We start from the raw sequence: 13,798 nt of genomic DNA on the forward strand, positions 1-13,798 counted from the left end.
TTTTTGTCACCGTGAAGGATGATGAAATTTGTAAAATTTTCTACGTAGTAAAAGAAGATTTTCGTTTATTTAATACATTTCTGATCACAATGTTTTAGCAATATGTACAACTTATAATAAATAAGCGTTCAATTATATGCTCGATTATATAGAAATGACTTGAATTTGTGAAAGAAATGTATCTTTCCTCTCCGTAATCAGCAGCACGCGAGTGATTTATCAGGGAATATACATATGTCTGATACAATGGGAATTTTTTTTTTTTTTTTTTTTATATTTGAAATATAGTATGATACAGCTCTGCTTAAAATTGCAAAATGTATTACAAGGTTGAACGAAGTACAATGTGATTATATTCTCTTGATATTAATCAATTGTCATACAAGATGGATTATTACGATATACACAGCATTGGCCATATTTCAAGTTTTATCTTTATTAAATTCTAGAAGCGTTAATAAAAGGAATTTGCATAATCTCTTGTACAAATGTATATGTATCGATACACACGTGTGTCATGTATTTCCTGATATTGATTTCATCTGTGTGCGATATTATTGGCTTAAGATACGCGCATACGCCTTTTACAAAAATAATTTATAAATAATTTATAATTTTTAAATACCGATTTATATCTTGTCACGTTATTAAAAGAATATCTTTTCAATATGATTAAAGTAGTCGAAACATGTAAAATTGTACTGCAATAAATTTGTAGTATCTGACGTGTTCTAATAAGTTTATAGAGAATAGGGGTTCTCCTACGTAATCTATAGGGTGGTTTTTTTCTATCGGGAAAAGAAAATTTGTTAAAGAATACGATAATTTTTCATATCTTATGTTATAGATCACATTTTGAGAAACTCATATGTAGCAGAAAGTTATAAGAACACTAATTACGTGTTCTTTGTACACTGACGGCTCTTACACTTTTGCAGGAGGGTTCTGCTCTGTTAAAGGCTGAATACTGTTGATAGCGTTGTGAGATCGTCCCCCTCTTCGACCTCTGCCTTTCTTATTCTGATTCAGCCCAGATTTCTGCGGCATGTTCTCCTGTTTAGCTGTTTGTGCTTCAATCGTCGAATCAGTTTCGGTCATTTCCAGTGCCTAAAACAGCAAAATTATTCGTTGTTACACATTTCTGTAAAACTAATAAAAATAGTAAAAGTTTTTGCATAATTATGCGAATCGAAAGAACGATAAATAAAATGTTAGACAATAATCATTTAAATTTTTATATCAAGTACAGCATAAGATACCTGCAAGTTCGCATTCTGCCGACTCTGCGATGTTTTATTCGGCTTATTAATTCTGGATGCCTGCGTAGTTATACTATTCGAATGCGGTATAAGTTTCACTACATTTCCTACTGCTTTAGTACGACCTTCTCTGAAGACCATTCTCTGTCCAGGTTTTATGTACTCAGGATGTTTGATAAATCTAAAATGTACCAAGGCTTTGTCGCCTGTTCTTAGACAATCCTGAGACATTGACAATATAGAAGCGGTTTGCCTTATACTGCCGCAATGTACTGCAATAATTTTGGGAATAATTTATTTATACGAGAGACGAGGGTATAACCATAATCATCCAAAACGATAATTACCCATAGCTTGATAACGGGAGCTAATTGTCGTAGGATGATGCAGGACCAAAATTTCACCTTCGAATTCCCAACAGGCCTGTGGATTAAGCGCAGGTGCGACCATTACCATACCCTTGCGAATGTGCGATCGTTTAATCTTTTTCAGAGCAAAACTAGCCGTCTGCCCACCTCTCACTTCGCGGACAGGCATCCTCTTTCGATGGATACTTTTGACGGTTATAGGTGTAAAACGACCGAGCGGATCGGGTCCCAACAGCAACGTGTCATTTAACTTTATGATACCCTTTAAAGTTGTACCGGACACTACCGTACCGACTCCCTGTAATTTTCAATTCTAGCAATACATTCTTGTCGCATACTCGCGAAAAAGATTTATGTAATATAACGCGTACGTACCGGCACGGAATATGTGTCGTCTATTTGAAACTCAGCAGGTTCGTCATCGTGACTAGTAATTCTCGCGGTCAATAAGTTGAGAAACATCTTGAGAAGATTTAGATTTTCGCCAGACACGTTGGACACTTGAAATATCGGACACAACCTGTACGAAACAAATATCGCATTATTTTATGAATATTATTCTAGTACTCTTTTCTTCCTTTTTTTCCACATAGAATTCCGACGATATATCGAACTAACCGTTCCGAGACAAAATTAGTAGCGCTAACTACCACGTCGTCGGGAGTCTTCACCGTAACCGGGACCTTCCTGCAACCAGGCGATTTCAGAATCCTTATCAACAGCTTCAGATTTTCTTGCAAAACATTCGGCGGGCACATATCGATTTTCGTCACGACAACGAATACCGGTACGGACAACGCTAAGGCAAGTCCCAAATGTTCTTTAGTCATCCCTACAATACCGGCGTTTGCTCCGATCATTAGCATACCTGGAATAACATTTGCATTGAGATTACGATGCGTTCACGGAGTTCTTTTGAATCGCATAATTGCAAACGTGCCGATATCGCGGACAAAGGAAATATCTTCGTTAACTTATTCCGACTCGCTTCCGGATTTTACCGTAGTTACAATAAACATACGCAACGTGTATTTTTACCAAAATCAGGAGCGTGTCCCGTCATTCCGAAGACAGTCGTCTTCAAATACCTCTCGTGACCGGCGAGATCGATAAATGTAATTACTTTGGAGGATTTCTCACATATCTTCACCCAATCCAATGACCCGTGCTCAGGCTTATTAACTACGTTACCTGTAAATATATAACGACGCTAATAGTATAGATGAATAATCACATAAAGCGCGCAAAGGAGAGCCGATCGCTCACCAACGCTATCGAATCCAAGTATATCATTGCCAACAGAACTAGTCCGTCCCGTTTCAGCCTCGTGCTTGTGGCGGAATAATTTCTGACGCGCCAATCCTCGTCCATTGTCAAGTTCACCGTGAGTCAGTACTCCCAATAGAGTAGATTTACCAGCATCCACATTACCGACCACGGCAACCCTGCGAACAGTTATTTTACGGCATACGTAATTCATCTTACAGCTAGGTGTGCACCGTCGAGCAGCGATCCAAAAACTATATTATTAACTACAAACCTGATCTCCAAGAAATCCTGTCGATCTAAACGTCTCCTCACTAGATACTGTCCCGTTAGACCGTGGTCCGCTTTACTTTGACGTAAAAGCACGCAGTCTGCCTCCAATGTCGCGGCGAGAGACTGTAAAGTGGCAACCGATGGTTCGTACTCATCTTCCTTCAATCCGTCCTCGGATCCATCTGAGAGCGTCGCACAGACAAAAAGTTTAACGCATATCTCTTCTTTTTTTTTTTCAATACATCTTTTCCGGTACTGACCTTCGGCGATACCAATGTCGAAGATCGTCTCGCTGCCTCCATCCTGAATCCTTTCCTTCAGCCTCCTCAGCAACAGTTCGTACTGATCCTCGGATGGACTGACCAAGACGTTCTAGAATTCACAGGAATCTACATTCTTAAGTGATACCGTGAAACTTATCGGGAGAGGTGACTCGGGATAAGACAAGCGTTCCGACATACCTTGCCTCTGATGCCGGAGTAATCTGCGGTCGGGACAGGCCCGTGCTCGGTTTGCGATACGATAGGCCCAGCGCCCGACATAGTATCCAGCTGGGGTGCACGCGTCGATAAGTTCAACAGTCCGTTTATTCCCTCGTAGCGGCTCGTCCGATTATCTATCGCTCCTGTACGCACGTGTCGGACATCTTCCAGTATTTAAAACCGAATCTTTTCCCATAGACCGCCAGCCCTCGCACGTACATAACTGTGGCACTTGGAAATTTCGCTTCGGGGCGGGATCCGAGGCTCAGACGCCGCTCCGGCCCATCCTCGTCATCTGCAACGACACATCGAGGATCAAGATAACGCTCACCCTCGAACCGCAACGAGCGACGAGGATTTCATCAGCCGAACGATCATATACGATTCACGCGACTCGACGATCGTTGCCTCTGTTCCTCTCTCAAGGATCGTAACGAGAAGGGGAAACGCACGTAGAAAGAAAAAAATAACCCGCTACCTGCCTCGAAAACATTAAAAAAAGTGGACGCGTACGCGCATCCCCGCACACACGGCGTTTGTCGCTCGAGCTTTTGCCAGGTGAGCGGATTGTGTAACTCGGGTGACAACATATTGTCGCGCACCGGGAGGGGACGATAAAGGACGTCGAGCGCGCCCGGAATGAGAAGCGATTTGCAAGAAGGATATCTCGAAGGGGAAGAAGGGATGCGAAGCTTTTCGCTCTCCTCCCTCTCGCGAGGGGGTATACCGCGACTCCTCGAGCTCCTCGTAGACGAGACGAGATGTACGGGTGCGAGTCTCCTCTCCTCTCCGTGGCGAGACAAATTCGTGATGAATCCGCGAGCATTCGCGACCCGTCATCTCCGGCGCTCCGTTCGCGCGTTTAAAGCAGTTTAAAGGGATGTATTTACCTGTTGGAAAGAAAAGAAAGAGAGAGAAGACGCGAACGCGCAAACGCTCGCGCCGTTGCGATTTCGAGCGAACTGACGTGACGACAAGCTGACAAGTCGCGGCGCGCCTGCGGGCTGCGGGCTGCTGTCAATGATTACGTGTGCCGGTGTCTGTATGTGTATTTTATTTGTGTACGTACATACGTACGCGAGAGGTGAACGCTTGAAACCTGCAGTGGATAAAAACTCGAAACACGCGGATAACTCGATCGTGCTTTTACGTAAGACGGGGGCCAATCCGGCCAATCGCTGGCGAAAGAGACCGATGACCGATCGTCGTCCGATCGGCTGTTATTTCGTCACGCACGTCGCGCACGCGGGGGGCACCTCGCGCGTTTCCGCGTTCTCTGCGGTGTCTATATCGCGTTTTTCACGGCGACGCAATATCTGCAAATCCGCGGCGTTTCTTTCTTGCTTACTCAGGACTCAGGTGCGCGAATACGCCTTTTTATGTCCGCTTCTACCAACGTATAGATTAATTTACATCGCGGTTCAACTTACTATTTATCTGTTTCTAACTCGACTTATCTAAAAAATAAATAAAAAGTAAGTTAAGCGAGATTTAAGTTAATCTACATCGATAGAAATTTTTATTCAACGTAGGTTAACCTTGATCTCGGCACGACTTTTTATCCCTTCTAATTCTAAAGAATTAGAAAAAAAGAGAAATCGAAAAAAGTCTTGATTCGAGTCGACGTAGGAGTATGCATGTGCGAAGCGTATGCATACATTTCGAGTATGCATACCGTACGTATCGATTGCGCCTGACTTCACGCCGTTCACGCGCTAAAGTCGCGTTCGTACGAATCGGCGTGAGTCGCGCGTCACGTGTCGCGTACGAGGAAATTGACTTGTCGTTGACCAAGACCATATGTTATAAATAATACGAACGTCATAATCGAACCTTCTTCTTAATTCGGAATCAAACTTTTAACCCGTTAAATTGTTTGAAACTTTGGCCCTCGCTCTTTTCAATCTTATCGCACATGCGCTGGTTATAGGTTATACGTTACGCTCACATATGTCGGAGAAATAACATATCTCCGGAGTAATCCAGCGTATTGCTGAGCACACAGCACTCCCGACGACCGGAAAGATGTCGGGACGTAGGAAGAGGAACAAGAACAAATTGTTGGAGAGGAGACCCCGTCGCGCACTCGGCAAGGAGCAAAAGCACTATCGGGAGAGCGGCGAGGAATCCGAGGAACTCGACGAAGACGACGAGGCAGGTTAGGCGGGTCGCAAACCCTCGCCGGGATTTGGCACCTTAACGACCTCGGTCTGTATTTGCAGAGGTCAACGAGCGGTCGGTCCAGTTTCCCGTGGCTATGTGGGACATGGAGCACTGCGATCCCAAGAAGTGTTCCGGAAGGAAGCTCGCCAGACACGGATTGATAAAGATACTGCGACTGGGCGCTCGTTTCCCAGGCTTGTGTCTCACTCCGATCGGCGATAAGGTATAGCCAGCGAACGAACGATGCTTGGCCTTGTTTTGTCAAGACTTTGACGACGACGTTGTTTCGCGTGACGTTACAGTGCGCGAGCCCGACGGATCGCGACATTGTACGGGAGTACGGCTGCGCGGTCGTGGATTGCAGCTGGGCGCGCCTGGACGACGCTCCCTTCAACAGAATGAAGACACCCCATCCTCGCCTACTGCCGTTCTTAGTCGCCGCCAATCCGATAAACTACGGGAAACCTTGCGAGCTGAGCTCCGTCGAAGCTATAGCGGCTACTTTGATTATAACGGGATTTACGGACGAGGCCAATCTCTATCTCGGAAAGTTCTCGTGGGGACACGCGTTTCTCGAGTTGAACGGCGAGCTGTTGGAGAAGTATGCTCGCTGCGCGAGCAGCAAAGAAGTGATCGCTACGCAGGAGGAATATCTGAAAAATGCCTGGCAAGAGAAATTGGATAGACTTGGTGAGGATGTTGAACGATCCTCTTTCCGTCCTCTGTCGATTAATTTTTATCTCGATATCCATTATACGTTTGTTCTTAGCGCTTCCTGATTTTCCGCTAAGCGATACGGAGTCCGAAGAGGAGAAGGGAGAGAAAGACGGGAATGCGGTAGCGGAAGCAACTGAGAAATTAGGCGATATAAAAGTGTAATAATATAGCGTGCCGATTAAAGATATTTGACTTTTTGACGAAATTCTTCATTTTGAATTTCCAACCACCGGGATCGCGGTGCCAGTTAAAAAAAATACATATATAAGATTTCTAAGCCCTACAAAAAAAGAATACGTTGTGTAATTGCCGGTATAAAATGCAGGAGAAAATTCAGAATTTAGAAAATAAAATCGGAGCATTTCGCCATGGATTCAAGTCGCGTTCGGCGGCGATCTGACCCGCCAACCGCCAATCCGTCGCGTCTACGCGAGATCGTCCGCGATCGGCGTCGGTCGCACGTTGCGTCTCCGGTGGCCGACGTTGCGCGTTTTTGAACGTAGCGTCTGTATAGCGAGCGCGTGCGCTTGGTCATCCCCCGGCCCCCGTCATTCCATTCTCCGTGATCGACAGTAAGTACGGTACCGCAGCACTTTCGTGAGTTTCGTGCGCGACGTGCGTGACGGCGTGACGATAGTGCCTTTGTGGCGTGTGTGTACGCGGGCGAGGGAGGAAGAGACTCTCGTATTTTTTTCCTCGCGCGATAACCGATAACGCGGGAGGAGAAAGACCAAGGTCCGACGAAACGCAAGCGACGAGTGTGACGACCGGTGACGACGATGTCCGACGGCCGCGGTCGTGCGACCGCCGTTGCCGCGATACGAAGCGGGTGATGCCTGACACGGCGACGACGCGCGGCCGCCCCTTATCTGAAATGTGTCGCTCTTATCGCGGTAGGCGCAAGCACCGATAGTCCAGCGCGCGGATAAAAAGAACGCTCCTCCTCGTCGCCGACTAAACGCATATAACTAACCGAACACGCACAACGCTTGTATCACGCTACAAATTGCCGCTGCTGTTCCGTCTCCCCCTCCTCTCGCTCCAGTCGGTAACCCGGTGAAGCCCACCCCTCTTTTCGCGTAACGCCTATTCGACCTAGACCTCGCGTCCCAGAGGAGAGCCACTCTCTCAAAAGCTTTCGATGTTCGACAGCTCCGGCCACGAATGCGTGGACGCTAACGCCGCGTGATTTGTTATGCGCTACGAGACGGAGACGGCGCAGAGGCACTACTCGGCGTCAAGCATGTACGTACCTGATCGTCGACTTCCCGAGCAGTCAATTTCGCATGATGCACCGCGAGAATACCCGGCCACAAAGTTCGTTATTCATTTGATCCCTGATCCACCGTTTCTTTCTCTCTCTCTCTCTCTCTCTGTCTGTTGTAAACAGGAACAAATCTGTGGAGAATCTCTTGATATCCAGCCACGAAGTGATCAGCGGCATCAATTCTTCCGGTCTGAGCAATCAGGGCTCGACAAATTTAGGAAACGAGAGTGCACAGGAGACGTCCGCCAACACCGGCGTCGATCGCAACAGCCCCGTGTCCAGTCCCAATCTGTCCCCGCGTCCCAGCCCGAGAGCCCGCTCCAGGCGAGAGTATTCCAGATTGAACTCCGATTCTGCCGTTAGGGAGTCGTTCCGCGCAAACAAGTCGGACGATCAGCAGGTACACGTATACCGACGCGCGTACCCGATGCATTTCTCGACGAGGTCTCGTACAATATATTTCGTCAACATAAATGTTGTAGGATATAATAAGTAGATCGTCCGACTCAGCCGATCTCAACAAGAGTTCGACTCACGAGAGTAAAAAAGAGGCACGTAGCAGCGATCGGGGCAAAAAGAAGTCTTCTTGGTACAATGTACTTTATCCAACTTATAAATCTCGCTCCGAGGACTTTAGGCGAATATTTAAAGATGTGCCTGACGACGAGAGATTGGTGGTAGGTAAGTAACGTTTTAAGAACGTTCTCTCCCACGAGGAATCGTATTACGGGACATTTGTATTCCTTACGAGACACTTATTGTAAACTCGAACTAACTTTACGTCCGTTTGTGTCCACGCGATCGTGACGACGCAATACTTAACGTTCCACGATTTAATTAATCTAGTTTTGTTGACTTTTAGATTATTCTTGTGCCCTGCAGCGTGAGATATTGGTACACGGTAGACTTTACGTGTCTCAGAATTATGTGTGTTTTTATGCTAATATCTTTATGTGGGAGACACTGGTCTCCCTACGTTGGAAAGACGTTACATCCATTACCAAAGAGAAAACCGCGCTTGTCATTCCAAATGCCATCCTGATATGCACCGTGACTGACAAGTTCTTTCTAACGTCGTTTGGAGCCAGAGATAAAACATATGTGATGTTATTTCGTGTTTGGCAAAACGCTCTTATTGGCGAGGTATGCGTATATCGTATATAACTAAAGTCCACTTTAGATGATTTGTAATTTGCGTTAGAATTCTTATTTATAATTTTACGTGTCGCGCGTAAGAGGAAAAAAATGTTGGAAGAATTAAAAGATATGTACGTAAAGAGAGAATTATATAGATCATCTATATATGAATGTGGACTTGATTCAAGATTTTTTACCGTAAAATTTTATTTTGAGAAAATCTTCATCTCTCGAAAAAAATATCCTTATGTCGAGATACATTCGTAAATAATATCTGGAAATTTTAGAATGGCATTGGATATAAAAAACCTTTAGATTTTCAGATAATTTATTTCTTAATTAAAATAAATTAAAGTAGAGATACTTCGAATGGGCTATATATTAAGACCTGGCTTTGCGTTACCCCATTCAATTGGCTCGCGTTATAGCGCGTTTTTGCTAACACTTGGTAAACTGATATTTTCTTGGAACACCTTTAATAATTCTCGGTACACTTTGGCTACAATAACATTGATAACACTGAGTATACCGAGTCTGCTTTAGTAATTCGATGTACTTCGTACGAGGTACGTTTCAGTTATTGAGTGTACATGTATTATTTGAGAAACGACATTTGTCTTTTCATCTGCGATATCTAGAAAAAGCCATCGATATTTTGTTCTATTTCTAAGAACCTATTTCTGTGAGCATTAATCGGACGTTATGTAGACATGCGTATTTCGTACTCTTAAAATGTACGTTTTTCCAAAACGAAACATTCTACTATTGCTATATTTTCAGCCAATGAGTATGGCTGAAATGTGGCAGCTTGTGCATACCTGCTATGGCGATGAATTAGGCTTGACGTCTGATGACGAAGATTATGTGCCGCCGTTACCCGTGGGAGACGACGACAAGCTAGCAACTCGCCTTTCTGTAGAATCCTTCTCCGAGGTAAGCCTGACAATATTTATAAACTGTTAAATAATATTGTTTTTTGAGAAATTGTCGTGTGTTGCGTTATTAATGTAAGGATAACAGCTTGGGAGAATAATAGCTCCATTTTCGTTTATCTACTGAAAAACTTTCTATAGAGAAAATGTATTGAAACAACGATGGCAAATTCGATTAACCAAAATTGTTAAAATGATCTAAATTGTATTTGATAAATGCGACAAATTTTTTTTTGTATTACAGCTTAATATTTTTGACTGATTTTGCATCTCGTAGATTAATGAACTCTTAACGTAAATTGAAGAAGATAAACATATATATCTATGTATAAACCGAAATTTGTACGATTAAAAATATCTAGTTTCTAAACATCAACGTTATTTTAAATTCCTTTTCTATTTAATAAAAATAAAGAACGAAGCAGTCGCTATGGAAAATACATCATCTCCAACCGCGGATCCTGTTCCTGCTGAGCCTTCTTCAATTACCGAACCTCAGGTTCAGCCACCAGCTCCGTCAATACCTAAGCCCGAACCTGTTCTCGATCCAACGGATTTAAGTGACACAACGGAAAGCGAGGCTGAGAAACATGCCTGTAAGTAGTCTCGGACGATTCTTCAACTTAATTATAAAAATATCTCCCAAATCCAAGTAGTTTAGTAAATAAATATTGCGTGCATCTGCATTACTTTTAGGCTCTTTTGTAAATATTAACATTAAATTTATTTTTCTGGCGAACTAACTCTTGAACCGCTAATAATGAGATATATATAATGCAAAAATGGAAACAAGATATGTCGCGTGACACTGAGAAATCGGGACCAGTCTGAAAATATATAAATGCTATTCATCTTGTTGAATTACGAATGACGGCACGTAACGCGGCCATGATAATGCTTGTTCCAGTGAAAATGAACATACGGAGCACCATGGTCTGTACCTCTCTGCATGAAGGTCGGCAAGTTAACAAAGCAACATTGCCTATCTACATCGACCAGCTGTTCACTCTGCTCTTCACGAATTCGAAATTCTTCTTAGATTTTCATACCTCTCGCAAAACTATTGGTAACAAGATAATAATTCCGTTGTCACGTCTGTCACGTTAAAGAATGCATCCATTTCAGATATTTCAGAGAATATTAAAAAGAGCTTGTTTCAAAATCGTTTTGAAGCCACGTTTTTAAAATAGAGATTACGGTTGCATTCCGATATTTACTGCCAGCAACTGTCAGTACTGAAAATTTATGGTATATATGTGACGTAAAATATAAAAAATATAGATTTTTAGTACTGATAGTGAATATCGGTAGCAGCCTATGTATTATATGATCTCTTCTCACTCTTTCTCTCCACTTTGTTAATACAATCTCCGTCTTTTTCAAATGTGGATTTAAAATGGTTTGTAAAAATAAACTTTAATTCATAGTTGCTGACATATTATTTATATGTATAACGTTATATATGTACATATATGTATATATGCACCGTATAAATAATATAAATTCATTTCTATTGCCTGTTTCTAATGTTTTCACTCGCGTAGATTTAATTCAATCTGCCTGGACGCAAAACAGTCAAACTGGACAAAAGATGAGAACTCTTTCGTACACGATGTGCTTAACCCAAGCTATTGGTCCGAGAACTTGCCAAGTTACAGAGACCCAGGTAAAAATAAAATTCTATCTAATAATTTATGTTATACATATTATGCTTTTTTTTTTTTTTTAATACGACATTTTATACAGGTGATGTTGCCATGTAGTAGACCAGGTCATCTTTATTGCATCGATGTAGACAGCGCTAATGCCGGAATACCTTATGCCGATTCCTTCAGTGTTTCCACGCACTATTGTATGAACAGTATTTCCGATAACGAGACAAGTCTTGTGATTTATTCGCAAATCAAATATAAAAAGAGTGTATGGGGTTTTGTGAAAAGTAAGTTTCAAAATTAAAGACTATAAATCGCAGTTTGAGGAAAAAGAGGGTATTATAAATCGATAAAAGTTCTAGAAGATTGCAAATTAGATACGGATTTAAAAGTTGAAGGTACAAACTTGCATTTAAATTATTTTCGCGGATAAGATTTAGCGTTATGCATCTTATCTGGAATCTTATCTGTTTTTTGTTGTTATACTATAAAGACATTGATTATTGTCTAAGAAAGTAGTCTGACAGCTTGTCGACGTGATAATTTCTTGACACGTAAACATTATTTTCTTATAGTTTTATAAATTTAGTTGAGCTTTTCGATTTCTTATATTTATCAAAAGTTTGCGTTTATTGAATTATAATACTCGCGTCATTCCAAGACGCGAAATATTTGACGTACACGCGATAAGATATTGAAGAATAAACTGGCGTATTTTGTTTCTGAAAAAATAGGTGTGATTGAAAAGAATTGCTGGGCGGGCTTGGAAGAATATACCAATAGTTTGATAAAAGCGTTGACGGTGGAGTCCGAGGAAGGTAACGGAAACGGAGGTTTAAAGAGAAAAACGAGAAAACGACGACGCGCGGCGGGTATAGGCGCTACATTGCAGACACACGCGTCCGAACATATATCTGCGAATCATCAAATTTCTCCCTCTAACTCGCCGCATATTCACAGTAATGATACAATATTTTTCTATTATACTTCTGTGTTATTATCTACGATACTACACAGTAATAACACAATAATTTTCTATTATACTCGCAATGTTACATAGTGTGAATTCAATGTACATGTTTTTTCTTCCGTACAGCTGCTAATACTAGGAGCGATACTAACATAATTCTCAGCTCAATGCTGCTAGTCGCTGTACTATGTTTAATGGTGATCAATGGTTTGCTATATTATAAACTATGGGGATTGGAGGAAGCTGCTGCGTACACCATCATGGACTTACACGTACTCAAGTATGTATTGTCGATTTCTTTTACATAGGGGAGAGTACCGTTCTTTTATATGTGTTACAATGTGTCTTCCCGCTTTTCAGAAATACGCCAAAGACTGAAGAAGATTGGATTAACCTTTTGCAACAGCAGGAGAGCTTGCACAACGTAGAGATGAGAAAATGGCAAAGGGTTTTGCACACAGCTGCACAATTGCTTAGACAAGTAAGGCTCAGACGATGACTTGAAAAAAGTATAATGAATTTAACGATACAAATATCGCGTGCGGAAAAATTAGTCGCAAAGTATTAAATATTAGTTATTCAATTGAGACGAAAATCTTTTTTTTTCCCACAAATCTACAAATCTATTAATACAATATGTACACAAAGAGATTTTTTAAACAGAGATAACAATTTTTTGTGCCCTTTAGTTTTTCCTTAGATTTGAATAAGTTCGAAATGTATCCGAATAATTTTTCCGCATTCTGTATATTCTATATAGACTGTTCTTGACGTTCATATTTTCTGCTTGCTTCAAAAGACAGAGGAATCTTTAACGGAGCTACAAATGAGCATTCATCCCACTGCAACGGAAAAGATGTTCTCCGTATTAAAGCCAAACTTGAAGAGTCTTAATGCACATACAGAACGGCGAGGCAAGTCGGAAATGTAAAAATCTATATACGTTAAGTAATTGTACGAACGTATTTGTGTATAAAATATTAATTCGAACGTTATCGGTAAATCTTTTTGCGCGATAGCGTTTAGGAATCATTATTATGTATATGTATTCTTCCTACTATTATTTTGGAGTTGGCGATTATTGCTCTCCATATACTATGTGTACAAAATGAATTAATTATAGGGCATTACGTTAAAGTTAACACGAACATTTAACTTGAATTGTATAGTTATACTAAATGTGTAAACGCGCTTTCTATTTAGGCATTGTGAAATAATGTTATGGAAAATAATAGATAATTTTTAGAACAATCCTTTGTGAGATCGAAGTTCTTTGCAATTTTCCAAGAGTAAATGAATCTTAACGCGACAT

At 41.8% G+C, this 13,798-nt stretch overlaps 3 protein-coding genes across 10 annotated transcripts; 2 read left to right on the plus strand and 1 right to left on the minus strand.

The window, feature by feature from the left end:
• On the minus strand, positions 1-4,735 carry Gtpbp1 (GTP-binding protein 1). Of its 4 annotated transcripts, none has more exons than XM_077424185.1 (11): positions 4,718-4,735; positions 3,628-3,943; positions 3,427-3,538; positions 3,168-3,348; positions 2,894-3,072; positions 2,666-2,818; positions 2,246-2,495; positions 2,003-2,147; positions 1,607-1,925; positions 1,260-1,531; positions 1-1,107 (listed from the first exon to the last, which is right to left on the minus strand). In XM_077424185.1, exons 2-11 carry the CDS (start codon positions 3,706-3,708, stop codon positions 925-927), a joined length of 1,875 nt encoding a protein of 624 aa, XP_077280311.1. In that variant the 5' UTR covers positions 3,709-3,943; positions 4,718-4,735; the 3' UTR covers positions 1-924. The 4 variants fall into 4 exon arrangements, with proteins under 4 accessions (XP_077280311.1, XP_077280308.1, XP_077280309.1 ...); XM_077424182.1 differs by lacking the exon at positions 4,718-4,735 and adding an exon at positions 4,539-4,690; XM_077424183.1 differs by lacking the exon at positions 4,718-4,735 and adding an exon at positions 4,376-4,513.
• A 77-nt stretch (positions 4,736-4,812) lies between these two features.
• Positions 4,813-6,733, plus strand: LOC143907406 (18S rRNA aminocarboxypropyltransferase-like). The gene is made up of 5 exons (XM_077424193.1): positions 4,813-5,007; positions 5,579-5,806; positions 5,871-6,034; positions 6,114-6,501; positions 6,581-6,733. Exons 2-5 carry the CDS (start codon positions 5,674-5,676, stop codon positions 6,688-6,690), a joined length of 795 nt encoding a protein of 264 aa, XP_077280319.1. The 5' UTR covers positions 4,813-5,007; positions 5,579-5,673; the 3' UTR covers positions 6,691-6,733.
• Positions 6,734-7,169: 436 nt separating this feature from the next.
• Positions 7,170-13,737, plus strand: LOC143907402 (protein Aster-B). Of its 5 annotated transcripts, none has more exons than XM_077424178.1 (14): positions 7,171-7,572; positions 7,681-7,773; positions 7,919-8,195; positions 8,278-8,476; positions 8,658-8,938; positions 9,713-9,865; positions 10,280-10,460; positions 10,772-10,930; positions 11,409-11,530; positions 11,611-11,803; positions 12,251-12,475; positions 12,613-12,766; positions 12,847-12,967; positions 13,286-13,737. In XM_077424178.1, the coding sequence occupies exons 2-14, from the start codon at positions 7,724-7,726 to the stop codon at positions 13,415-13,417; spliced, it is 2,247 nt and encodes a 748-aa protein (XP_077280304.1). In that variant the 5' UTR covers positions 7,171-7,572; positions 7,681-7,723; the 3' UTR covers positions 13,418-13,737. The 5 variants fall into 5 exon arrangements, with proteins under 5 accessions (XP_077280305.1, XP_077280306.1, XP_077280304.1 ...); XM_077424177.1 differs by having other exon boundaries at positions 7,171-7,421; XM_077424179.1 differs by having other exon boundaries at positions 7,170-7,773; positions 12,847-12,995; positions 13,286-13,521.
• Positions 13,738-13,798: the final 61 nt, after the last annotated feature.

The sequence above is a fragment of the Temnothorax americanus genome, unplaced genomic scaffold (genome assembly GCF_048541705.1).
Source record: "Temnothorax americanus isolate GAGA-0224 unplaced genomic scaffold, ASM4854170v1 Scaffold8, whole genome shotgun sequence".
NCBI classification, from domain to species: Eukaryota; Metazoa; Arthropoda; class Insecta; order Hymenoptera; family Formicidae; genus Temnothorax; species Temnothorax americanus.

Bases quoted from the DNA above. Each gene is read 5' to 3' on its own strand.
- Gtpbp1 (XM_077424185.1), bottom strand. From the start codon at position 3,708: ATGTCGGGCGCTGGGCCTATCGTATCGCAAACCGAGCACGGGCCTGTC. The intron at 2,148-2,245 runs GTTAGTTCGATA...TGTTTCGTACAG, and splicing joins ACTAATTTTGTCTCGGAACG to GTTGTGTCCGATATTTCAAG. The intron at 1,926-2,002 runs GTACGTACGCGT...TGAAAATTACAG, and splicing joins ACGACACATATTCCGTGCCG to GGAGTCGGTACGGTAGTGTC.
- LOC143907406 (XM_077424193.1), top strand. From the start codon at position 5,674: ATGTCGGGACGTAGGAAGAGGAACAAGAACAAATTGTTGGAGAGGAGA. The intron at 5,807-5,870 runs GTTAGGCGGGTC...CTGTATTTGCAG, and splicing joins CGACGAAGACGACGAGGCAG to AGGTCAACGAGCGGTCGGTC. The intron at 6,502-6,580 runs GTGAGGATGTTG...GTTTGTTCTTAG, and splicing joins AGAGAAATTGGATAGACTTG to CGCTTCCTGATTTTCCGCTA.
- LOC143907402 (XM_077424178.1), top strand. From the start codon at position 7,724: ATGCGCTACGAGACGGAGACGGCGCAGAGGCACTACTCGGCGTCAAGC. The intron at 8,196-8,277 runs GTACACGTATAC...TAAATGTTGTAG, and splicing joins ACAAGTCGGACGATCAGCAG to GATATAATAAGTAGATCGTC. The intron at 9,866-10,279 runs GTAAGCCTGACA...ATAAAAATAAAG, and splicing joins CTGTAGAATCCTTCTCCGAG to AACGAAGCAGTCGCTATGGA.